Here is a 26,547-nt window from a genome sequence, read left to right on the forward strand (position 1 = left end):
ATTTTGAGCACCATAAAAGAGTTTAGGAAATAAACTTCCCGTCCAGACTGTAATGTGAGCATCTGAAAGTACTGCCTGCCTGGCAGACAGGAGATTTTAGGCCCTGCCATCAGGGTGGGAAATATTAAGGGAGGATTTTTTTTTATGTTGTCGAATGTATCCATGGAATATTAATTATATGAATTTAAGTGTGAAACTGGCAATGAAAAGACTCAATAAAGATGTTAGCCTATAACTAGGTTGTAATGCTTCCAATATTACCACTGAATGTAAGTAAACTAATACTAATATGTTAAGACGTAAGGGTTGAGCCGACAGTGTAATTACAAAAGTACAAAAATTAAATATGGGTATTTTGTAAAATGTAAATGTAAAAACATTTATGTACACAATAAGTGCATTGTAACGAATGATTAATTTAAATGTAAGTACATAGTAGTTAAGGCCACTTAACATAAAGTGGGATCGAACAAAGATACCAGAGAGGTAAATAATGTTAGTAAACCTATTACACGTGATATTTTGACACCAGTGTGCTCGCTTTGCATTGAAACGGTGTCGGTACAGGCTTTTCGACCGAGAAATGAATATGACACATGAAGCAACATTACTGTATGGCACGAACACTGCTTTTTGAAATCATAGTACTAGTAATCTTGAAATCCCTTTGGTATGGAATTCCCTATTTGGCATGTAGACCGCACAGAGTATCAGGAAATTAACAGATTTGCATTGACTGCATCATAAATGTTTGCATATTATTGCTGAGGTTTTGAGTGGGGTTATTTTATTAAACTATTTGCATTTCCAGCCTGTGACACTCTTATCAGAGGCCATAGCATTACAACCGCTATTTACCTTTTCAAATACCAATGACACCTTCCACCTTTTACTTTTTCCTTCCTTTTTGTATGTAATGGCCATGTGAAATTAATTAGGAATATTATTATATAGAAGTATATATTATTATTAGAAAGTGCTTAAAAGTGCCTAAATCTAAAATGAAACATTTAGAGAACTTTTGGGGGGAAATAAGTGGAGAAGTGACACACAATGACCTTGCTATGGTTTTGATCTGTTGACATTTTAATAGTTCACTTTGAGTGAAACGCTTACGCCTTGTATTTCAATGTAATGTAATTCATTTTAAAGTATTATAAGTATTTACTCGGACTTAGGTCACTCCAAATCTGCATTTCTTACATAAAAATGCTGACTTTTTTCCACCATGAAAGTTAATGAGGATCTTTGCTTTTGAGCTCCATATTATTCAAGAACTCTATATAACTTGTGCACTGTATTCCTCTTCTAAAGACTGACATCATCATTTTGTGGGAAACAACCCAAAATTCAAGTAATAGTAATTTTTTGCCCATTCTGTAGCTTGCATGTTTCAAAATCCAACTTGGCACAGTTTGTATGGTCTTATTGCATTGATGTTACGATATCTTTGATGTCATATGTGTTGGATGATGATATAAATTTCACATTATTCTTTATATAAAAGCTATAAAAGTAGCTGGTACATTCTTCAACAATCCTTTTGTGTTAAAAAAAACAAAAAAAAACACTACAGGTAAGGGTCAATAAAATAGTGACAATGGGTGAACTGCCCCTTTAAGAGCTTTAAAAACTTCTATAAGTCATCATTGAACATTTGAAGTTCATTGAACCTGTTTTAGTCAATTGAGAATACAATGACAAAGGTTGCATGCTTCAAGATGAATAATCATTAACTGAGGAGTTAAGGGAAATCTTTACTTGCATATTATACTGGCTAATTAGTGCAATTAAATTTTCACAAACAAGCCCGGGCGTCCACATGATGACCTGAAATCTGTGTTTACACTGTAATGAGTTACCACAACAACAACGCTCTGCCAGATTTACCATCGAGCGCTTAGACCTCCAGAAACAAACAATCCAGCTCTGACTGGCTCAACAGCTGCCATGTTATGTTTCTAGTCGATTACCTCGGCTGGCCATTTCTTCAGCATACAGTAGACAAATGAAGCCGCAGGATTCTCTGTGACTTCATACCGGCTATCTGATCTCTGTTTGTGTTTTTGGTTTTAAAGTGTGTGCGCGTGTATTTGACCCAGATATTCCAAGGACACAGTTGCTCTGCAAGCTCCCATCTGACTTCCTTGTCCTGCCAGGCCTGTCGTGGATCTCTCGGTGGGCTGTCTGCACCACGACCTCCTCCCCCATTGAGTGAAACGGGAATGGGAGGGGAGGCAAACTCTGGAGCTTGATCACGTCCACTTAAGCTCTGCATTACAACAGGAAATCAATATAATTACACGAAAGCTAAGCATGTCGGGGAATGGGGAGGTTGTTCAGGGAGAAAGGTGACTGAAGGAATGAAAAGAATTGGAAGAAATGAAAAGAATGAGGAAAATTTTACCCAGTGGAAAAACAAGAAAAGCAAACCATCCTTCAGTCTGATTTGTTAACCTTTGGAAAACTAAAGCTTAGACAACGACTTGTGGGTTCGGTCTACTGCATGTTTTAGACTGTAGGGTTAACTTGGTAGTGGACTAGAGTTTTGATCCACATCTTCTTTAAAGTTACTGCTGAGAATCATGACTGATTATCCTGGCAACCCATGATTTTCGGTCAAAGATTGTGGCTTCTTTAATGTAGTCATTGGAGAATCAAAGGCACTCAATGCTTTAGATCAGATTCTAAACTTTCCTTCGAATTCACCCTGTTACAGTTTGTCGCATAGCGCTCCTTTTTTTTGGTAAGCTTCAAGTGACTAGGAATAGGAGCGCAAAATCAAAGACAGAAATCTTGCCTTTTGCAAATTGTTATAAGGCCGAGATTCACCCACGATTACCTCATGATATGAAGATACACGTTGTGATACATTAGTCACAATTTATTACCATGCATCATGGTATAATTATTTGAGTGCAGCTGAAACTGTGCCAAAACTGTGAAAGACAGAAATTAATCTGCCAGATCCGTTTCGACATCTGCTGGATGGTTCTCGGCACAATATGCTGCCTCAGACTTTTACACTGCTTAATGCTAGTTTATCGTCTTTTAAACCTGCACTTTTAACCTTGAGTATTTCACACTTGGAATTCTGAATGTATAAACAATGTTAAAATGCAATAGGGGGTTAAGATTTTGAAGCTCAAATAACTGCATCCACACATCATAAAAAGTGCTACACATGATGATTATAGGGGATCAATAAAGGCCTTCTGGAGTGAATTGACATGTTTGTGTAAAGAATCTCCATATATAAATCTTTATAAACTGCATTCTCTAGCTTCTGCTAACTGTTCAGCTTAATGTATATCTCCTAAGCAATTGAGGTTTTTTGATGTTGGATGTAATAATGAACATAGCAGTCTGACAATTTGTCCTCCGATCTACCTAAAAGTGTCTGTTAGCGCGAATCACGCGTGATTCAGCTTCACCTCCACCTCCAGAATAAGCAAGTACATATTTTTTTGAATGAATGAATTTTGTAAATTGCCTTTCTTAATAATTTGCTAGTTAGCAAAGTTTACTTCCCTCATAGAACTGCGTGTCATTCCACGGAGGGAGAGAGGTGGGGATAGCAGACCTCATTAGCATTTAAAGGGAAATTTAAACGGCTTTCTGTGAAAAGAGGAAAAAGGAGTTGCTTCACTCTTATCACTGAATCATTTTAACAAAAGTATGTCATAGAATTTTCGTTATGACCCTAAAGAATCATATCAACTTAGGCACCTGATGACCCATTTAAACAAAACTTGGTTCACCAGAGCTTATACTACTCCTACGTCCAACATCATCCATTATAACTGCAAAGCTAACTGTAAAAATGTTCATTTTAAGTGCTGTTTAGTCAACTAGACCACAAAACCACCATGCTTATGTACACAAATCTACATGGGTCCTCCAATCAGGATCCAAGATGCAAGTTTGCCATGTACAAAAATGTTACACTGTCCCAAGACACCACAGAGGAAAGGAGCTTTTAACTTGCCTGTTGTCATTAAGACATGGTGGTTTTGTTGCTCTACATGATAGGGCTTGTTTTAGGTCACTGTGGTTTGTTGAAAGTGTTTTAAAAACACTTTTCCTAATTGTCAGACCTATATGGGTTAGCTGTTGTACAATCACATAAGCCTTTTCAAAGAAGCGATTATTCATGACGTCCATGTAGCCAAAGGTTAATTGTTCTCTAGGAAGGCACTGCCAGTATTGTCCCTTGGGCTCTGCTGGACTATACATGGCTTTCAGTACTATCCTTCTAAGCTCTGCATTATACTGTATGTTATATGAGGAGTCATAAGAATAAGTGCTTCACGCAGCTCTCATGGTTGAACCAAAGTATGTGAGGTAATGAGGGCAGTTGTGTGCCGCTCTCATGCTTAATTCAGCATGTGCCGGTGTGTCTGTGCTGAGCAATGGTGCTCCTGATGTAGATGACTCAGCTTCTCACTGTTTCACTACTCTGTAGCCACACTGTAACCCTAAGTGGTAACAGTCAATGTTCCCATGTTCTGACCCTTTGGGTCAGTTTGGCACGGTGTCCCACTGTAGAATCCCTAAGGAAATGCTGCTTCACATTGGACCTCATTGAAGAAATGTTCAGAACTGTAGCAAAATGGTATAATGTTAAAGTTAGGCAACAGGACCAGAATGGAAGTATCCATCGAGAATGTTCATTGCAGCTTCATGTACGAAGAATGAACCCAAGAGGTCACCTCCATGCCAACAATGTTGCTACTGGCAAATTTTGCATGTCACCAAATGATAATCTGACACGAAACTTGCAGAAAATATTGTCTATTTACATCATTTAGATTTCATTTCAGTGAGCTTGATTCAAGTTAATTTGCCTATGAAATGAATGTTTTTAAAAAAAATATTTATTGCCAATTATTTATCTTTATCTTATTTGCTTAATACAAATTGAATTGGCATTTAGCATTAGCATTAAACAACACTGCATGTCTGGAACTGAGCGTTGGAGAAGTATGACCAAAATCTAATTTCCACCTTCAAACCTTGCATATAGACGCCTGTGCCGGCTTAACAGAGTCCTTTTTCTAAGAGCTTTGCAGGTTAACCTCACTCCCCTAAACTCAAGAAGCTGGGAGTGCGGTTGAACACCTGTGCCAGTGTAGGAGCTGCACTGCTAAACCTCCCCTGATCTCAAGAGAGGCACTAGTGGCTGTCGCTAGGGGGTATGGATCTTAGCTTCCTTGTTAGCTCACCCACCTCCCATGCAGGAAATGCCAGTTCAAATCCCACTCTGAGCAATAACGAGGGGGGTAGAACTAAAGGGCTTACACCTGCACATTATTTAAATTCTTGTCTTGATTTGTTTGAGTCATATTTCACTTTATTCCTTCTTTATTGCTCTCTTGTGTACAGATATACTGCAATATAAATATCTGTCACACTACCCTGCCCAAGTAGATAGTAGGTAATTCAGGGGATAAATGCTATCCTGGATAATTATTGGCATGGAGACTGTTTTCAGCTGCACGTAAAACAATTGATTTGTTTGGCGATGCATTACGTTTAAGGCCGTACATGACCCTACAGTGAACCATAACTGGAAATGAAAGCAGGTTTTGTAATTACAAGCGTGACGTTAAGTTATGTGTTGCCTTGGTTAGTAGGGGTTAAGGCACAGTTGTGTGTGGTGTTTGTCAACCGAGTCACTGGGGAAAACAGCCTGTTTGATGGGGGAGTTTGCGCTGCGGATCAGCCTGTCAGCCTTGGCTCTTGAGCAGGAGATTTGCAGCAGCCCTGCTTCAGCTATGTGCTGTCGAAATGATGCGGGCATTCCCACTACCACTGATGGATGAATAAATGCACAGTTTTGCCTGCTTATTCTGTTTAATCTACCAGACCGTTTTACCGTGGGTAATTTTGGCATGGCATATAGTATTTATCATTTAAAGTATCTAATCGTCTGTAAACACTTTTTATAGCACATCCCTAATTTGAATGTCTTCTTCATGATGCAAGGTTAATTTCAAAATCAGTGCATGCATGCATGCTTAAGCTCCTGTAGGTAGAAATACTAACACTTAAACATGCACACTTTTGGACTCCTCGACTAGTTAATGCTTTGGGGTTAGGTTGACTTCTGTGTGTTGTATATGGCATTTACTGGCTGACCAATTGACTTTAGTTATACACAATTAGTGGACTAGTAAAATAAACACAGTAGGGCTGGGCAATATATTGCACATATTCATGCACTTCTCGTCAGTAAAGACGGTTCTTTGATTAGAGGTAAATCTCCATTAGCTGCTGGAGCGGCCATAGATCACTGACAAGCTACGCAATATCGCATTCAGCTTTGCGGGTGATTCATTTGCGATACTGAACGCGATATTGCGTAGCTTTTCAACGATCTGCGGCTCAGTGTTTTAACTGCTGCTCCAGTTGAAAACAGATGGTGGAGATTTACCGTTAATCAACCGGCTTTACTGGCGAGACGCACTTGAATATATAATGCGGTATATTGCCCAGCCCTAAAACACAAAATTTTCAGTGTGTGATTCTGTGTGCCACAAGGGAAATAAGACAAAGGAAACACAAAGGAAAATCCTGACACACTCATTAATGGCCCTAACTGTTAATTCTCAGAGGGGTTTAGTAGGCAGAACAGAGTGTGTGAGGGTCATCCTGGTGTAAACCATCACATCAAGTTTCCTTGGCAACTGATAAACCACTAGACTGTTGCAATATACTTCGACCTGCATTCTGAAACTGAGGAAGTGTAGATCGTTTTAATAAAAATTGTTACGTTAGAAAATGTGTGTCATCTAAGGGGTGCAATAGAACTTCACATAATGGCTAAACCATTGAGTCTGTTTAAATGTACAACTAAAGCTATAAATAATAATGATACAGTAACAGAGTAAACATCTGTACATTTACTGACAAAGGCTGAAACTACAGAACTACAGTCTATTTAAGGAATGCAAGTACATAGAAACTAAATTTATTCACAAAGACAAGTCTTCTTTTTTTTTTTTTTTTTTTTTTTTTTTTTTTTTTTAATGGGAGGCACAATGACCATTGACAAACCAGCAGGCCAGTCAGCATTTGCAGGCTTGGACCTTTGTGTAGAAGGTCATCAGCATTGACCCAGCAGTGGGTTATTCAAAACTACCAAACAGTCTAAAAAATAACTCATCGACATGTTAAACCCGGGGTGAAAAACAACAAAACGAAAAAAACAGCCAGTTTCAGAGGGCATTGAAATAATTTGGAACTATTCCGTACTTCATGAGGGTTGCAATGGACCACTCTTCTCTACTGCTCCATATCCTCAAAGTGTATCACGTTTCAAGTGCTGTACTGAAAAATGGATTTTTCTCGATAGCTCTGCAGTCTTGATTGGTATTTTTTTTGGTCTAAAAGAGAAACAAAAGGAAAAAATGAGGGTAGCAATAAAAAGAGAAAAACAACACAGCAGATCTATAGCCAAGATCAGTGCTTCTGACAGAATCCCTCAGTGGCCAAATCTCTGATTCACCAGGGTATCCTTGAGGATTCCCTCTTATTACCCAGTACGTGACGGGGAAAGGGACTTAAAAGGTGAGAGACTATGAGGTTTTAAAGGATTCTGCAATTTTTTTTGCCCAGAAACAGACACATGCACACAAAAGATTTGTTTCACTGGCAAATTGCTTTGGCGGGTGAGCCTGCGGCGTTTCCACAAAGGCATGTAAATCTAGACTGAAGTGTTCCACGCGCAGATCGAAGGAAAGCATGAACATTCAGGGCAAGCTGCTTTCAAACGGGCAACGAGTGAAGAGACTGCGTTCACAGCTCATATGACCTCACACTTTTCCCAGTCACCATGGAGTTGCTGTGGAAACGCAGCGCTTTTTCAGGAAGTTCTAATTCAGCCTGCTGAAATGCACCCACTCTCCCTTCATTTATGTGTGATATGTGAAATATTACAGCCAGCTGGTCGGTACTGACACCTTACGTTAAGAGCATTGGCAGTTAGCCTCTCGGGTTGTTGTCAAGGTGTACTCTAACATACAGCTGTAGTGTTAGTCCCAGACTAATGCGGTCTTGTATTGACTCACTAAGCCCATATCAAATTTCTTCTTGCAGTGATTTGATTGTGTAGCCTTGCATCAATACCTCACTGTGGTTCTGTGAATCTTGCTCTATGAAAATATCTACAGTGTGGATCAAGTGCTCTTCAAAAACACATGGACTTTTACAAAGATGTCAAAGTGAAACATTCTTTAATGAATCAACTTTTAGGGAAAGAAGACGGTAACTATGAATTAGATCTTTTAACCATGTGGTTTGTAAAGGAGGTACTAGGTAAAACATGTTTTGCTGTCACTTATAAACAACGTTCTTAATGTTTATCCTGTTTTTTTTTTGGTTTCTTTTTGCATAATTTGCATAATATTATTGCTCAGCCAATGGAGTATCTGATCTTTGTGGGTAAGTCTCAAATAAAAAAGTGGGTTGGCTTCTCTGTCAAGTCCAGAGTGCTAGGTACTATCCAGAGACCATTAATACAATCAGAGCTTTTTGCAGTACAGGACTAATAACAGACTTTAATGAACAAAATAGGTGTCATAAAAAGACCTCTCCTCTATTTGGAAAACTCCGCTATTCAACCACTCACACTCCTTACGGGGGGTTGTCAGTGACCGCTAAGTTTAGGCTGTTTTCACAAGCTTAAATTATATGGTCAGAAATGTGATGCCCCTTACCATAATGTCAGGCCGGGCACAAAAACAATAAAACATTACAAACAAAGCATGCGTTGCGTCCAGTGGGAGAACTACTGATTATAATGACTTAGTCTTTTTACGTATTGCATTTCGTGCGCTGCGTAGGTAACATCATGTCTGCATTTTTGGAGAAACCACAAACTGCTCAACTCGTGTTTGAATAGAAAGTAGAAGATTCTTAAAATTTACTTACAGATTCTGAGTCGGAAGCGCCGGATTGTACTTGCAAAGTTGGAATCCCCCCACTTTATAGTATTTGTCCACAGCCAGTGTAGCCTACTCCATCAGGTTCAGGAACTAGTTCTCTATATGCGCTGAACACATTTGAATATTTGTGTTGAACTGTTCTGGCACAGTGTTGTAAATACAACTTAACCACAGATTTACAAATTAACCCCAAACAAAGCAGTTTCATTTTTTTATGTGACGCACAGCGTCTCTAGAAAATGGCGGCAGCAACAACACAACAGTGAAAATAATAGTTCCACCTTCTTTCTTTACGCAAATATTAAATGTGTGATCTAATCTTCCCACACAATGACGTAGACGCGGGGATACGTTTAAACGAGGCGTTTTAGTGGGCTTATCTTTTATAAAGAATATCTTTTTGGGTTTGACACTTTTAATCTTTGCAATTTTAGGGATCTTATCTATGCACAGCTTGTAACACAATCCAAAGAAAATAATTTTTTTTCTCCATTCTGTGACAAATGTGGTTTTAGTTCCTTGCCGCTGTCGCCTCCGGCTTGCTTAGTTGGGGACATTTAATTTCTAGCGATTGTTGTCAATTTGATTACACAGACAGTCTCTGCATTTAATAGAAAATTAAGTGTTTAATCTTGTCATTATACATTACTATCATTCTATTTTCCTATTTAATATTGTTCAGTGCTTTGACATAATCTGTATTGTTAAAAGTGGTATATAATTAAGTAATATATATATATATACTGAAGCAGCTAACAGCAGGATATGTTCTTGTGGAGAAACAACTTGAGTCTTGAGAAAGATCTGCTAATAGATGTGCATGAGAGAGGGTGAATGAAAATGAGATGGTAAAGAGGCTCTCGGGGGGCGACTGTCTAATTCCCCATTTAGCATACAGCAGAGCCGCTCTTTGCTGTCAGACAGTTTACCGACACTCTCTCCGCCATCTGCCTTTGTCCGCTCTTTCTTCCGTATGTCTGTCTGTCCATCTCACCTCCACACATCTACATCATCAACATTTCGCCTTATATTCACAGTGAGTTCCTTTTCCATGTGACATGCTTTGTGAAGGGGCGAAAGTTGCAAAGGGAGCCAGACTTACCCAAACAATATCAATTTTTTTCTTGTTTTTCCCAGCAAAAGGGCATACTTTGAAAATGTCAGGAAAACAGTCAGGAAAACGTAAATCAAGAGAAAGGCCAAGGGAGAAGGAGTCAAAGGTAATTTGCCACAATGAACGGAGGCATCGTTTTCAAGTGCAGTAAAGTCCCTTGTAATCGCTTGACATTGTGAGGACCTCTCAGGTTTACAGGGTTCTCGCTGGCTTTTGTTTAACTTTTAGTGGCAGTCGCTCCCCAGCATATGCCCATTTTCCAATTTTTATGTGAACAACGGTTGTAAATATGAATAGCAATCTGGTTTTGATATCATTCCGCTACATTTATTAGCGACTAGAATGGGCACTCCTGCAATCTCTGTGTCTCTTTGTAGGGCTGCCATGTTACGGAAAGTAATTCCTATTTGTTTGCTCATGGGCAGTCCGTTTAAGAGATTACTTACCTCACTGTTATTGAGCCTGCTGAGTGCTGGGTTTTTCTACTATTGGCTGGGGGTATTGAATTCTGGGTCTATATATCTCTATCACTCTTTCAGAATGTATGCCCCCCAACACCCCCCCCAAAATATCCTAGTATATAAACTTATTTTCAGTCTTGGACTGTACATTTATGAACTGATAGTTCGTCCATATTATTGGCATTTTACAGCCACTGGGGCGCACCAGTCCATCTGGAAATAAAGTTGCCTTGACTGCTGTGAAACTATTAGAGTTTCTATGTAAAAACTTCTTTTTTAAGTTGGCCTTTTCCTCTAGAATAAAGTATTTCCGATAAAACTCTTTTAAACAGCAATAAATCAAAACAAAAACTGTGGCTTTATCTCTTGGTCAAACAGATCGTTTAAAAGTAGGTGGTTCTCTAACAGATTCTTGAGGTTTTGGCAGTCTGTCACACATTGCACCTTATTGCACCACTAACACCTACATTGCTTGTTTGGGTTAAAAGCATGTGCTGTTCAGTATGTTACACTGTCTTGAGCAGAGGTGTCCAAACTTGCTCCTGGAGGGCTACCTTCATGCAAAGTTTGACATCAGTAATTCAAATTGAAAATTTGCAGAAACCAAGACTTACTGGGTTCAGGTATGTTTAATTACAGTCGGACCTAAGTGCTGCTTGAAGATGATATACCATGAGCAAAACTGGACAACACAAGTCTTGAGATATTATTTCAGGGGTGTGCAGTCTTTCTCCTGAAGAGCCATTTTTAAGCAGAGTTTAGTTTCAACGCAACTATCTGGAAGTATCTAATGCAGGGCTGAGCAACTTAAGTCCAGGAGGGCCACTAACTTGTAGAGTTTAGATCCAACCCTAAGCAAACATACCTGCCTGTAACTTTGGAGAGATCTTGAAGACATTGATTAGAGGATTAGGTGTTTGTAGAGGATTGGAGCTAAACTCTGCAGGATAGTGATCTAGTAATTTTGAAGACCTTGAATAGCTGGTTCAGTGGTGTTTAATTAAGGTTGGAGCTAATCTGCTGGTGAGTGTCCCTTGAGGATATGGCACCAATCTTCTCACAATTTTTGATTTAAATGCTTTTTTTTCCATGATAAATTGTCAGTTTTGTCTTTTCAGCAAACCTACATTTCAGATTTTACAGTGCTTTGATGCAACCCGTGTTGTTAAAAGCACTATATAAATAAAAATGATTGATTGATTGATACAAACAGTAAATGTTCAGGTACACAACTAGGTGACATTGACATTCATTAAAAGCAAGCTGTTTCTGTGAGGGACTGAAGTGTCCAAATTAAACATGGCATCTACCCTGACAAAGGTCTGCTGGTTGCCTCAGTTACCCAGTTTTGTCCTTGGCAGAGGTTGTGCACCTGATGTAAGTCTAGAATAGAGAAATTTAATGCGTATGTGTGCATGACTGAGTACACATTCTCATAGAGACAGGGTTTGAGAAATGTATTTACTTCCTTTGTCTCATTAGGAGGGATTCCTTTCATTTTCAAATCAGCACAAGGGCTCACGCCTGCCCCACAATTTTTCTGCTCCTGACTGAGCTGCCCTCCTCTAACCCTCCCTCACATACTCGCATCCATGGAATGCATTGTATAAGAGCCTGATTCATGCAACAAAGTGCATCATCTTTATCCACTCAATGTAACCTATTCTCCAGCATCCTCTGCTTTCCGTAATGTCTCCCCTTTCATGTGCCTTTGGGTCTCTCACTGAGTAGTAAGACCATGCTAAATGCTCTAATGTGTGTTTGTAGATTTAAGAGCTCATCTTCCCTGTGTTTTCCCAGCCAGTTATAGGAGGTCCCAGTTTCTCCTGATGCATATGATATGCAGTTGCGGTTTTGTGACATTTCTGATAACTATTATATGGATTTGTCATTTTAAGCCTTAGGAACATGCTATGCACAAACCCATGCAGCTTCTGACTTAACAGGATTTCTTGATCGGTGTGTTCTCAAAGGATGACAAAAAAGGTTATGAAGAGTCAACAAGAAGTGGTTGGCTGCTAAGGTTTTGCATACTGGCCCACATGTCATTATGCTCTGGTTCAAGATAAAGGCTCAGCCCCATTCTTTTAGACCTTTTGTCCATTTTATCGCCAACCAGGACTATGTCCAAACACCTATAGCAGTGTTTCCCAAACCTTTTCCTAGAGCCACACCAGCAGAACCCTTTGAAGTAAAGTCTCTTGAATTCTTTATAATAAAACGCCGCTAATTCAGCTAGTTAGCTCATTAGTCGACAGGGCAATTTTGGCCCTCAATATCCACTTTCTTGCAAGGTTTGCTCCAACTCTGATTAGCTATCCAGTAATCCTAACTTTATCTTGTTTAGGTGTTTTGTTTGTGTTTGATTAGAGTTGGCCTCTCATCATTCCAACAAAACATACCTGCCCACTAACCCCCCTCTCATTATTACATTTACACTCAAGCTGTGAATGCTGCTTTTATCCCTCATTCACACTGATGCAGAAGGCAGCAGGAATTGATTTTTTGCACTCTTTGTTCCAGCAGCTGTCTACAGCAAGATTGCTCTGGATGTGAGAGAAGTCTTTTCTCCAAACAACTCACACACACACACACAATAACCAACATGAACATAAAATAATAGGATGAACTACTTAGTGTTGAAAGATGTCTGTCGGATTTAATTTTAATAAAAGTTTAACATGCAGTAACAAAAATAAATGAAGTAAATACAGAAAAATTATTATTAAAGTTATGATTCAGTAAAAACTTATATTATATATATATATATATATATATATATATATATATATATATATATATATATATATATATATATATATATATATATATATACCAATGACTTGTATATATATATCTCACCAAACAGTCATTGACTTGTTTAGACCCTTCCAAAACTGTTGAAACAAAAATGGAAACATAATTTATGTTTTTAAAAATTGCAACAGTTTTGGAAGTGTCTAAAATGACTGCACCCTTATATACAAGTCATTGGTGTTTGGTGATGAGTTTTTGGCTCAAGGACTGCATTTAAAGTCACACCAGAGGTGTTCAGCTGGGATTAGGAGTCGGCTTTATGCAGACCAGTCAAGTTCTTCCACACTGACCCAATCAATCATTTCTTTTTTTAACCTTGCCTTATACAGAGGCATTGTCATCTTAGAATAGAAAAGGGTCCTGTCCCAAACTGTTAAACTATCAAATTGGAAGCACACAGTTGCCTATAATATCTTTATATGCTTTAACATTAAGATTTGTACTACTACAGTAATCAACCCTGTCATTGGAAGGTGACGATCCAATACTTTTGGCAATAAAGTGTATGCAATGTAAAATGTTTATTAATAACTAAATAGAATAAGGAATTGTCTAATCTTTCTGTTGAAGTAGAAAATATAAATGTTAGTATTATTCAAATTTTAGTTGTTTTTTTTTGCCATGGTTGACATTTTTATAGAATTGCCACATGGTGATCTACCAGATACTGAGGCCTGTTCACACCTTGCTTTACTAAGTGCAACTAATGCAAAGTACAGCTCTTTCATACCGATATGTCTCCTGTGTCATGTGCTGTGGGCTTGTAAGCCTTTCTGGGTGTTTAGTTTGCGTGCATGACTTTATTTACGTCTTACTTCTGTTTCTCTCAGCCATGTGTCTGTATTTAGAAGTGCTGTGCTCTGGGCTTGTGTATCACGGGGGGCCTCATTACCACTTGCTCGTGTTTGTATGTCAGGTCATATATTAAGTCGGTTACTCATCTCTGAACGAGAGCAGAACTTAACCTCATAGGGAATCTCATAACGAGAATGTGTTCTCTAAAACTGTTACGTTCACGTGTTCGTTTGTTTGCTGACAGGAAAAAATCTGTTGCCCCGAAACGTGAAAACATGAGCTTCCTGTTTGTTTTATTTTAGTTTTAAGATGTCAAATGGCACACATGCATAGTTAATGATCTCAAAACCAACTAAAAGAGGTCAGGGTGCTTTGATTTTTTGGGGGAGGGGGTCATTAAGTTAAGCGTATTGAGGACCTTGCAAATATTTCATGTCAATTCAGGTTGAGCTTATCCCTAGTCAGTTCGCTTGAAAATCTGTATTTGACAAGAAGAACTGCTGTCTGTTTTTGCCAGACCAATGCGAAGGAAGATCATTTTTCTTTTCTGCATTTGAGAATTTTTATTATCCCGAATCCAACCTCTCAACAGTACTGCTGGTCTTTTTTTAATATTCTTGCATATGAATCCGTTGGGGTACAATTAAGAAATCACACCAAGCATGCACTTTTAACCTCAGGTCATCATAAACAATTACTGCCAGTGTACTGGGTTAATTGAAGTCTCACGGCTGAACACAACACTGGCTTTCCAGCAGACCTCCTCCTTCATCTGAATGGTTGACTCAATGGATTCACTGCATATACATGCTCAATTACCTTTTGTACAACATAAAAAAACCTTCGAGTCAACGGTAGGAATTGTGGGGGTTTATTAGATGCTGACGATGGCTGAATGAGAAAAATACAACTAAATAGGAAAAATGGGCTGAGTGAAGAAAATGGGTCACATACAAGCAGAGACAATGTATATCGCATAAGCGCTTTCACACAAGTTTGAGAACCAGCACTTCTATCTTTGCTGCAACTGTTCTAATGAAATAACCTGAAATTAAAAAAGATAAATAAATTAAAGATGAATGAAGACTAAACTATTGCAGTGTGCAGAGGTTAGCCAATATGTTATTTACATGTGTTACCATTTTAATGCATCAAGTATCTAAATACTGCAGTAGTGCATTTGAATAAATGAATGCATATTATTATTGTTGTTATTATTATATTCTTATATGCATAATAATTCTAATAGTAATGATAATTATTGTTGTTATTATTGTATTCTTAACTGATTATTTGTAGTGTCTCTCTCTGGTGTCTGAGAATATAAATTTAATGAATCCTTGCAGTAGAGAAAAAGGATTAACAAACTTATGTTTTCAATAAAAAAAAAAAAAAAACATAATAAAACTTAATGTGTTTTTATAAACTAGTTAAGTGAACAACTCACAAATTCACTCAAACATGCAATAAAGGTTATTAGTCATCCCACAAACAAGTATTTTTTTTAAAGATTTAAGTCAAATTCTCTAATTCTACACATAAAAGATGAGCCACAGCGCATTTTAGGATTGTTAAAAAATACTAAAATGTAATTCTATTATTTAAATCCCTGTCATTCTTTCTCTGAAAGACAGCCTGGTACAGGGGGAAAAAAACTAAACAAAGCAAACTAAAACTGTGCATCTGTTCTTGGAACTTACTCAAAGGCAACCAATCAAATTAGAGTGACTGACTGAGAGAGCGTTTGTCTTTTTTCTGTGTGCAGGATGCATCAGATGGTCAATAAATGGACTATAAATGTGCTATCTAGCAGTTGAGACTGAAATAAACAACTTGTCTAACGTTATAAGTGGATCTCACAAAAGTAATAGGTTTTGATGAGATGATTTGAAAGAGGGATATCCTCGCAGCCTACTCAGGGCAGGGCTAATTGCCACTGTCATGGCTGAGTGGCCAAGAGGTTCACTCTTGCCTGAGACTCTGACACTTCAACAAAATAATGTAGTCGCTCGCATTGACTGTCCTGTCACAGCTTTGTGTTTAAACCTCGGCGACACGATGTGAAATCTCATCTCTGGCTTTGCATACACTAGCCCGTTATTTTCTCTCTCTCGCTTTCTTCTCGTTCCTGAGGTGATGGACGTGACGCCTTTTATCTGTTACTCTGGGAGATTCAATGCAGAAGTCGAGAGCATTAACTGAAGATAAGAGCTTTGCAGACATTTGAGTCCTTGACCCCCGCTCGACCTTTGCCGCGCTTTGCCTACGTATTTCCTCGCATCCACGCGCCGTCCCCCGCTGCTTTCTGCCTCTTTGATGCGACATACCCACCTGCGGCTGTCTGTAGTTCTGAGCTTTTGCATAATTAATTTGTAATGTGTGTGTAACTAGTCATAATTTGATAGGGAACAGCTGCTATATGATGAGTAAAATAAAAAGGAGGATGGTAAGTTTCAGTGCTGTATTTGGTAGGGGTGTAACGGTTCGGTTTGTGTCATGCTTCTGTGGTGAACGTTTCACTGCTGTAAGTATTTGAGATATTGTTTATAAGTATATTTAGGGGTATACAGTAGATGTTGTCGATATTGCCACTAATGCTGCTTCCAAGTGCACATAGGTAAACCAAACCCCAAAAAATTATGCTAAATTAATATACATGACTGAAATATAGCATGTAAAATTAAACCAATTGGCTTGTATAATATCTGTACTATGCGTCCAACATTCTACTTCAACTGTCCCATTTCCTACATGTAAATACAACTTTGTCATTCATGTTCGAAGCTCCTAATACATTTCCACCTCCAGGGAACATTATTTGAACATCATTCCTTGTTCTTGAATGCCCCACTGATATCCTGTGTTTCCTCCGTTCCTGCAGGAGGCGCTGTCCATCTCTCTCGGAGGCCACCAGACTGTCAGGAGAGCACACGGTCTGAGAACAGGTGCCAGGTCTGCTCTCTTCTGCCACCCCAGTGCCACTCTGACAGCCCAGGTGAGCGTTTCACACACAGCATGATTTATTCACGACCAGAGCTACCGTGCGAAGCTAAGCCCTATACCAAATGCCAACCCAAAGGCCTCACGGTCTCATTCAGACGTTTGTGGCGTAACAGACCTGCTCTGACACCATTAATTTACATCAAGCACACTTTTGTTTTAAAAATGTTTCATCGGAGAGTGTCCCAGCCCAGTAGGACGCGTTTCAAACCAGGGTTTTGTATTTTGTCAAAGCTATTTCCATCTACCATCTACTCATTGGTGGAGTTTATAGTTCAGCTCTGTATAATAGACGCATCACATCCTTTCCGTGCAGTCGTTGTATATTTATTTGCATGTGTTGTATTCTACACTTAAATACATTTTAAAAACATTAATTATTTCTCAGTTTTTTTTCTTATGAACAAAATTACGAGGGCTGAAAAAGAACTACTATTTTTATTTTTTTTGTCAACATTTTGTTGATTCGTTCCGCAGACATGAAAGCAAAATTGACCTCATTTAGACTGCCTATATTAACTGGGATACATTTGAAAATGGCGTTTTTATTTCGCAATGCTCTCTATCCACCCCAGCCTTTTCTAGAACTTTTTCAGCCACGGTGAAATGTTGGGCAGCTCAATCCATTTGCATATAAAATCTCATAAGAGCTCACCGATGATGCAGACAGAACTGACACAAAGATAAAACTCTGTTCCTCTGGCAGGAGTCTTTTATATGGCGAAATATCTCATCGATCGCTGAGAGTGAAGATCATTCTCCACCAAGAATGTGAAAGTGAGGCACAGTATTGGTATAATAAGCCTAGATATGTATTGGTACCATATGTTGCGTGACTAAATGTCATCATGTTTGTTTTCACATTAAATCGTGAAAAAAAGCTGTTTTATCCACTTCAAAAATCTGTCTCTGTGTGGATAGAAGTTCAAATCTCTTTCTTACCATGCAAACAACGCAAGTAGCACATACATGAGTAGAAACATAGGACTTTGTGTGTTTTGATAGTGAAACTTTGTGCCATGTGCTCTGTATGCATACCTTAACGTACACCAAGGTATACTTTTAGGCTTAATATCAACAAGCTTGTTAGTTTCACAATCCTGTCAATTCCCAATCAACTTCATTTTAAACATTTATAAAATTGGATGCGCGTTCGCATCTCATATTGACTTGACCTGCAATTTTCATTTTAGGGTTTGAGTGTTTATCTCTAATGAATTGAGTCCCCGGAGCTTTTTAATGTTGCTGTGTGCAATTTAGTTTTTTTGATGAGCAATCCCTCCATAATCAAATTGATGTCTCCTGTAGCAGCGTTCCAAGCATGATCATTTCATCCCGGTTTCTGCTCGTTCTAATTCCCTTTGACAGGAGATCAATTCTGCCAAATCTACTTGGAGAAACATTAGTATTGGCTTTTTCTGCAAACGCTAGTTAGGTTTGCAAAAACCAGTGAGGCGCACACATGGTGTTAAAACATCCCTGTTAGGATGGGGATATCTTCTTTCTGCCAGTGCCTATGACATGAAAAATGTATGATCGGATGATATCTGTTGTGTGTGTGTGTGTGTGTGTTTGCTTGCCTTCTCACTGGCGCATTAGTATGATTCCGTGTGTGAGCATTTTTTTATCATTAAAGTGGCAGGAGAAAACATTGTGACCTTTAGAAAAGTCGTGTTTTCAAAGTGTTCAGTGTGAAATGGAGGCGTCCTTTTTCCTATACCTGAGGGATTTGATGAAGGAATAGATTATAGCACATTATCAACCTCTTTAGGGTAGTAGAGAGAAAGCGCTCGCTCTCTCTCCTTTCACCTTTTTCTCTCTGACTGTGTCCTTACCGCTGCAGAGGGTGTGATTTTACAGATAGGAAAGAGCATATGGAAAAAGTAGTAGGTCCAGCAGCATGCAAGATGTAGGACTGCTTAAAGGCGGTTAGATGATCTGTATTTCCAAGTGAAACCGGATGTCAGAAACTATTATCCGTTGTCATTTTTCTTGAACGTATGTGAGCATTGACTAGGGCATGATTTGCGCTTAGCATTGCTCTCGGATTTTAATCCGTGTTTGTGAATATTTCATAATTTCATTTCAACAAATATATATATATTTTGTCCAGAAAGTTAAAGGGATCTCTCTCAGCAGGCGCACCGCTGTTATGCGCTTCCAACGAAATGGATAATTACATTAATTGAAATTAATAATAAAAAGCACAGCATTTTACATTTATTAAAATCAATGGCTGATGCAATCTTTATGGCAACAGACCACCCTCCCCCCGCCTAATTTTCAAGATCTTAAAAGATCTCTGTTGCCACTTTCATTATTAATGTTAGTGAATGATACAAATTGAATAATATCAGTACTGTATAAAACGCACTGAGTTGATGAAATAGAAACCATCCCAAAAATAGAATCTCCTGTCGTTCAGTGCTTTGGGACAAAATCTGATTAATTTGGAGAATGTGCCATTTGTTTCATGGCAAGGCTAGTAAGGAAACAGTGTAAGTAAGTGTTTTGAGATTTTATTGGATGGGAAAAGACGTGGAACGTGCTAAGCTATGATGTGATTATTTATAAATGTTACAACAACCATTCGGCCTCGGTTACTTTAGAAGAAAGATTAAAACAAGCATGCAGATTAACCAGATTAACCGGTGGCAGTTTTTCATTTTTTTTTTTTTTTTTTTTTTATGAGGGATGTCTTTAGGGTAACACTTTATTTTACGGTTACACCTATTAGTGTGCATATTACTAGATTATTAGCTCTAATTAAGCACATATTAATGCCATTCTACATCCCTTATTCTACACAATACTTAAACTTAACAACTAACTATTAATAAGCAACAAATGAAGAATTTATTGAGGGAAAATGCAACAGAGGAAACGTTTCGGAAACGTTTTCTGTGAAATCCATCAAAATAATATCAGGTTGAAGTAGGAAAATTGAAAATTGGGTGCACTTGGGTTTACTTAATGTTGGATGTTGGCTACAAGTAAAAACATGTATCAATACAATATCACAACAACAATATCGATGTCAGCTGGCTTCGGTATTGGCCATCAAATTAAATTTTGGGGTTTTTTTTTTGGTCGCCAACAAAATTTAACTCTCAATGTCTTGTGACGTTGTGTGCCTGCTGGAATAGTTCCTCACGTTTGGAGAACCTGAAGAAACTTTTTCCAATATAACGAAAATTTGTGCAATGTAAAAAGTGTACATTGACGCTAAAGGCTCTTCGTTGAGAGCTTTTAACTTTTAATCTGTATTTTAAGAGAACAACAGATAACCAGATCACATTTACTTTTTGCATATGTTATTATTGATAGACAAAAAGCAAAGTAGAAGCACCACTACAGAAGTGCTTGGGTGCTTCTTACCGCAACCATGCAACACATGTTTGAGTTCAGATGTTTCAGGACGGCGATGCGTGAAATAGAGTTTGCATGTCTAGAGGGTCCGCGTTTATACTTCAGTAGATGATAGACTCGGGGGTTTGTTCAAATGAAAGCTGTCGTGGATTTATGTGCCCAGTCTGTAATATCATGCAAAAACGGTTTAATGAGCTTGTACAAATGTATAAACTTGGTTGTTCCGCAGCGTATTTGCCTATTAAACAATATCAAAAGATTAGGCAATATTTTGACAAACTTCATGTTCCGCTACACTGTGTAACCTAATTAATAAATCTCTTCAAGGCTGCATGTCTCTCTCTCCGCATCCCTGTCTGTCTCTCTTGCTGTCTCTCTCTCTCACGCTGCATTGCTGTATTGAGGGTCAGGCGCTGCATCGATTGCTCTGAACTGCAGCTCTCTTCCTCCACTGACAGGTTATCTCTCAGAGAGGGGGAGAGAGAGCTGTGCTCAGCATTATTCTCATAGACGTGATTTATCTCTCTCTCTTTCACACACGCACACACACACACGGAGAGAGAGAGAGCGGGAATTACCACAACAAACAGCGTGTCATTTTGAGAGGGATTCTGGATTGGTTAACCGACACAGCTGGGAAAGATGGAGCAATAGCTGGCGTGCTGCATTAGGAAAATTGACCTTTCGCTGAGGCTGGCCACGACTGTCTTGATCATTCAGGACCTTAGCGAGTGTTTCTTTTCCGCTGTCTTGCAGTTGCTCTTTTCTAATGAATGTTAATGGAAGTCCTGTATTCTTTTAAACTAAGTTTCACTGAAATGTTATCTTGGCAATGCAGCAGTTGGTCAGCTAGGGATGGTTTGGGTTAAATGTTGGGTTAAACATGCTAAACCAGGGCTGTCCAAATTTAGAGACGTTGAAATGGTGACGAATTGTGAGCATTGTGTCTTGATTTCATTTAATGACATTCATAACATTTATTATATCCACCTGTGATTTTTAGTTAATATCTTCTTTGGACGTGGAACCTAGCATACTAGTATCTATATTTTTAGATTTGTGTGCCGATATTTACACACTTGTACCTATTTAGTTTAAGTATAAAAATTACTTGTAAAATAAATGGTTATTATGATTATTAATAACGCTAATAAAGTATTATGAACATTAAATATTTTTATTGTTCTACGATGTAATTCTTCCTGTAGATTATTTTTTTAAAAATCTAGATGATTTTAGTTCCACACTGAATATCAGTGGACATGCATATGGACTAGTTTATTTCGCTCTGATTCAAGGCATTCACACATTCCTGCTTTTTTGCTTTCGTTCCTGTCGGTAGAGGAGAAGAATCAGAAAGGTAGAGCTTAGCGAGGTCGCTGCTCTCTTCAGTCAAATCTGTGAAGCATTTTTTTATGACAGTTTGCTTTCAACAATCAAATATTAGCATTCTTATACTTGCAGACAGGCACTCCGTCGCTCTGCCTAATAAGAGAATAGCAATTCTTGCTTGGACTGAGTTAGACTTCTTCATGAGCGTGTGCCTTGAATCCAGAAAGCCGTCCTATCAAAAACATCATTTAATAAGATCCTTCTGATGGACTCACCCGCGGTGTCACTTCTGTCCTCCAGATACAGATGGTACTAATTTTCAGGCAGACCTGTTTACGGATTTTAACCCCAGATCCGTCTGTGTTGTCCTTAAACAACTCTCAGGATCAAATTATCTGAGGTAATTTTGATGTCCTCTAAGGAATTGAATCCGGTTTGGATAGGAATTGCGGTATATTGCTTTTCCTCGATGCTTCTCATTTATTCTGACCTTCGGCAAAATGCACACCAACTAAAGCTGAATTTCTTCCGCTGCTTTGTTATGGATTCAGAACCTTTGCCAACTTCGTGGCTAAAATAACAACCTGAGTTGGTTGTTTAACTTCCCGTTGGCTTCTCGTTCTTTTTCTTATATACATAACCCTGCCAGTTAAGAAAGATTTATTGAAAGCAAGAAAAGTTAATCAGGTAGGGAGTGGTGAAGAACTGACATTTTTGGTAGAAATTTCATAATGCTAACTTTTTTAATTGATTTTAAAGTAATTCTATTAATATTTATTTCTCCCTCCCACTCAAAATTACAACATTCATTTTTTTTTTTTTTTTTTTTTCAATTTACAATAACATATAGATACGTTTTAAATTATTTCTTTTTGGCACCACCATGCCCTTTTAGGAGCTCCATTACACAACAGTTGCACAACTGTTCAATATATTGATCTGTATTGACAGCATATTGACAGAATAGACTGCCGTTCTGTCTTTAACGGATGTGTTTTGTAATGTAAATATCTCCTGTTCTCATGGAGTTGTCAGCTGTTACCTGACACCTAGAAGTCGAAAAAACTGCACTTTAGGGTAAACCTCCCTTTCATAAACACTTCTGTGGTGGCATAGACATAGTCTCTTTTTTTTTGCCCTCTCAGCCCAACCGTGTAACCCGTCTTGTCTTGAATAACGGCGTTCTGTAGAACGGAGAAAATCAAGTTACTACAGCAGAGCGAAATGAGAACGCAGACAATCCAATTCCTTGTGGTATTTTCTGCATCTGCTTCAATTAGATTAGTCTGAGACATGTCACATGGAGAAAGTGTTGTTTAAAGGTGACCTGAATTCCTCCGAGACACTTCTGCTTAAATAACGTGTGATACGAGGACGTTTGGAGTGTGGGAGTGTGTAATAAGATGCATCGCATCCTGCCTGTCACTGTATTTTTCTGGATTGGGCATCAAGGGCTTGTTGCATTTCTTCATAAATATTGGAATCAAGGATTTTTATGATACTTTGGTTCCGTTTGCATTTTTAACAAATGCATTTCTTGTTATGTGTGCTGAAGCACCATTCTGAAACACTGCGTTTCCTGCTAAGCAGTCTTAAATTCAGGAGTGAATGACTGTTGATTTTGATTTAGATTTTTTCAGTGAATGAAGCACAGCCAGTGTAGTACAGTTCCAGAGCAAATGACTCTCACAAACCTGTTCTTTTTGATAAATTGGTCAATGACTCATAAATCAATCTTATTCTTCTGGTCTAAAGCTCACTCCCTGACTGAAATATAGTTGGTGCGATTAATAATTTTTACCGTCTGACTCAATTCCTGAACTGCAGGCCATTGCTTTTTGGCCATATCCAACTCGAAATGAACCAAAAACTTCTGTGTTAAGTTTTGCATGAAATTATTTACTCTACACACTTGAAAATAATGGCTCTTTTTTGGCGGCTATGCTTCTTTAAAGAACCTTCAGCACCAATGGAAAATTTCCAATGTACAAAAGGGTTTTTAAAAACCTTGTCTAAACCCAATTCTGTCTCACTTTATTTTAAGTTCCAGTTCTTGGTATTTACAAACCATTTACTATGACTTTTGGCCTAAATAAACTCCTGATTTTAATAAAGTAGCTGTTAAGTTTAGGTATTGAGTAGGTTTAGATGTAGAATCGTTCATCTGTCATTAAATCTGATTTTAGCCATTACATATGAGCAAGGTTAGGTTTAGGTGTAAAGATATGGTCAAAATTAAAAATTTTAACTGTAAACAGTTCATTAATGCATGTTGTAATGTCATATTTTTAATCAAAATATCAATGCGCAAACTGACCGCTTATACCCTGTTCCTTTTTTACAGTTGACTGCATTCAGACTTCCCTCAATCCATCAGTGGCTTGAACCCATTTCGATTTTTTTGTATCGCGTTTTTGTATCGGCAGCCTATAAATACAGATATTTTTCTTTAAAGAATAAAATAAAATAGATAGTTTGCAAAGTTTAGCTCGTGTACTTACAAACCTTCATGCACACTGTTGCCAGGCAGAACACCTGGATTTTTTTTCTTCTCTTTTTAATGCAGATAGGCTCTTTGTTATATATAATGTACTATAATAAGATACAGTTGCTGAAATCAGAAAATGATTGTAGTGCAGTTCCTCAGGGATCAGCTCATGATGCAACGTGACCGCAACAAAGTAAGCAGCAGTGTCAACTCTAGACAGTGTGCACGTAGGGTTTTATGATGTTATGACAACGGAGTGTGTGTTTAGTGTGTATCCCAGCTGCCAGACCTCCCTGAGCATAGAGCCAGGATCCCATTTTTCAAGGGGCAGGAGGTCTGGCTCATTTCTGATTGCCTGCGATCTGGGTTCTGTTGTTTAATGATTTGGTACAGAATCGCATATTATTCCAGTTTGTCATCCTAACCAGTTAACAGGACATTTTGTTTCCTAATTAAAATGTATGTGGAGGCATCGCTCATGTGGAGGGCTGTATTTGATATTTCTGTGCATTTTGTAATGAAAATCATGCCTTTTCACAACAGGCTGATGAGTAATCATTTATCCAAACACTGAAAATGATCACTTTTGTGTTTTTTGATGTTAAAATACTTGATCCCCGTTTAATGTGAGAGAGGACTACAATTTTGTTCGGCTTTGATTAGTTTGATTATTTCAAACCACTCTATAAAAGGTAAATAGATGATTTTGTGGTGGCGAAGGCAAACTGTGTATTTTAGGCTATGTCTGTGATACTAAAGTTGCCTGGGGATTTTCATTTTCCCTCTGGAAAACTGGAAGATAATGTTTTCGGCCCCATGAGATCTGAAAACCCATCAGAGCCCGCGGGTCGATGACACACGCACGCAAACATTAGATGTAACTGGCCTCGCTGATGTTGAAATAGAAATCTGATATCATGTTGTGCTGGACATCAGATGGGTGAAGTTTGCTGAAAACCATCATCGTTACCAACAGTCTATATAGGTAAGAAGTTAATGATGCATACTGGTAAGCCTAGTTTGGACAGAACAAACACAGGTTTTATGGAGCAAATGACCTATAGTTTTTTTTTTTTTTTGTTTGTTTGTTTTTTCAGCTTTTAACTACGTGTGTGTGTGTGTGTATATATGTATGTATATGTGTATATGTGTATATATATGAGTATATGTGTGTATATATATGAGTATATGTGTGTATATATATGAGTATATATGAGTATATATGTGTATATATATGAGTATATATGTGTGTATGTGTATATATATATATATATATGTATATGTGTATGTATGTATATATATATATGTGTGTGTGTGTGTGTGTGTGTGTGTGTATATATAGAAGAATATTTCTCTTAGAAGAGAAACAATAACAAAAAAGTATGTTTTTTTTTTTTCCTTTTTACCTTAACCTACAAAAACACCAAAAAGCACATTAAACCGCCATTTAGGAGAGTTTACACACGTAAACAAACGGCGTATTAACATACATGCGTTAGGTTGCGTTAGGTTGTTTATGCGTTGATGTATCTGCATACATATGTTGTTTATGTTATGTAAGTAATACTCTCCAAAATGGCTCTATAGCAACCGGGAAAATGAAGTTTTGAATAAAGTTTTATTTTCCGTATAAGGACCGTTGCTGTCTATGAGAGGGTCAGAGCTCACGTTATGCCTTAAAAAAATATCTTAGTCTGTGTTAACAGGATGAACAAAGGTTTAACGGGTTTGGATTGAGGGTGAAATTTATATTTTTGGCTGAACTATCCCAATGCAATGTTGTAAGCATCTTATTTCATAGGTATATGATGATTATTTCCATGAACAAACTTTTAGTGTCCGGATTGTCTTAAGGGGAACACTCTATTGGAATTGAGCCTTTCTCTTAGGTTAAGGCTCAAATCTTTATCTGATCTCCTGGGAGGCGTGTGTGCCGGAGAGGAACGGCATCATTAACAGAAATGGGCTGCAACTGTGAATTGAAGAGATAAGATTTGATTTTAATGGCACCACATTTTAGCAATGTTACAGTGCACAGTAATTTTTTTGTTCTTTTTTATTACATATATATATATAAGATAGATGGATAGATAACTATAAATCCTGTCAATCCACAGTAAATCCATTTGCACCCATTGAGCCGTACAAAATCTCTGCAGTGAACGAGTGAAGCTGAAGGGTTGGACGAATATTGATTCTGTCTCTTGTCTCTCAGGATAACGA

The 26,547-nt window shown here is 38.1% G+C and overlaps 1 protein-coding gene across 1 annotated transcript in view; it reads left to right on the plus strand.

The window, feature by feature from the left end:
• The window catches only part of mcu (mitochondrial calcium uniporter), a 59,487-nt gene that overhangs the window by 6,385 nt on the left and 26,555 nt on the right, over positions 1 to 26,547 (plus strand). The window contains exon 3 of the mRNA XM_043255106.1: positions 17,017 to 17,130. Coding sequence (XP_043111041.1) covers positions 17,017 to 17,130 — 114 coding nt within the window. The remainder of the gene's footprint in view (positions 1 to 17,016; positions 17,131 to 26,547) is intronic.

The sequence above is a fragment of the Puntigrus tetrazona genome, chromosome 13 (genome assembly GCF_018831695.1).
Source record: "Puntigrus tetrazona isolate hp1 chromosome 13, ASM1883169v1, whole genome shotgun sequence".
Taxonomy (NCBI): domain Eukaryota; kingdom Metazoa; phylum Chordata; class Actinopteri; order Cypriniformes; family Cyprinidae; genus Puntigrus; species Puntigrus tetrazona.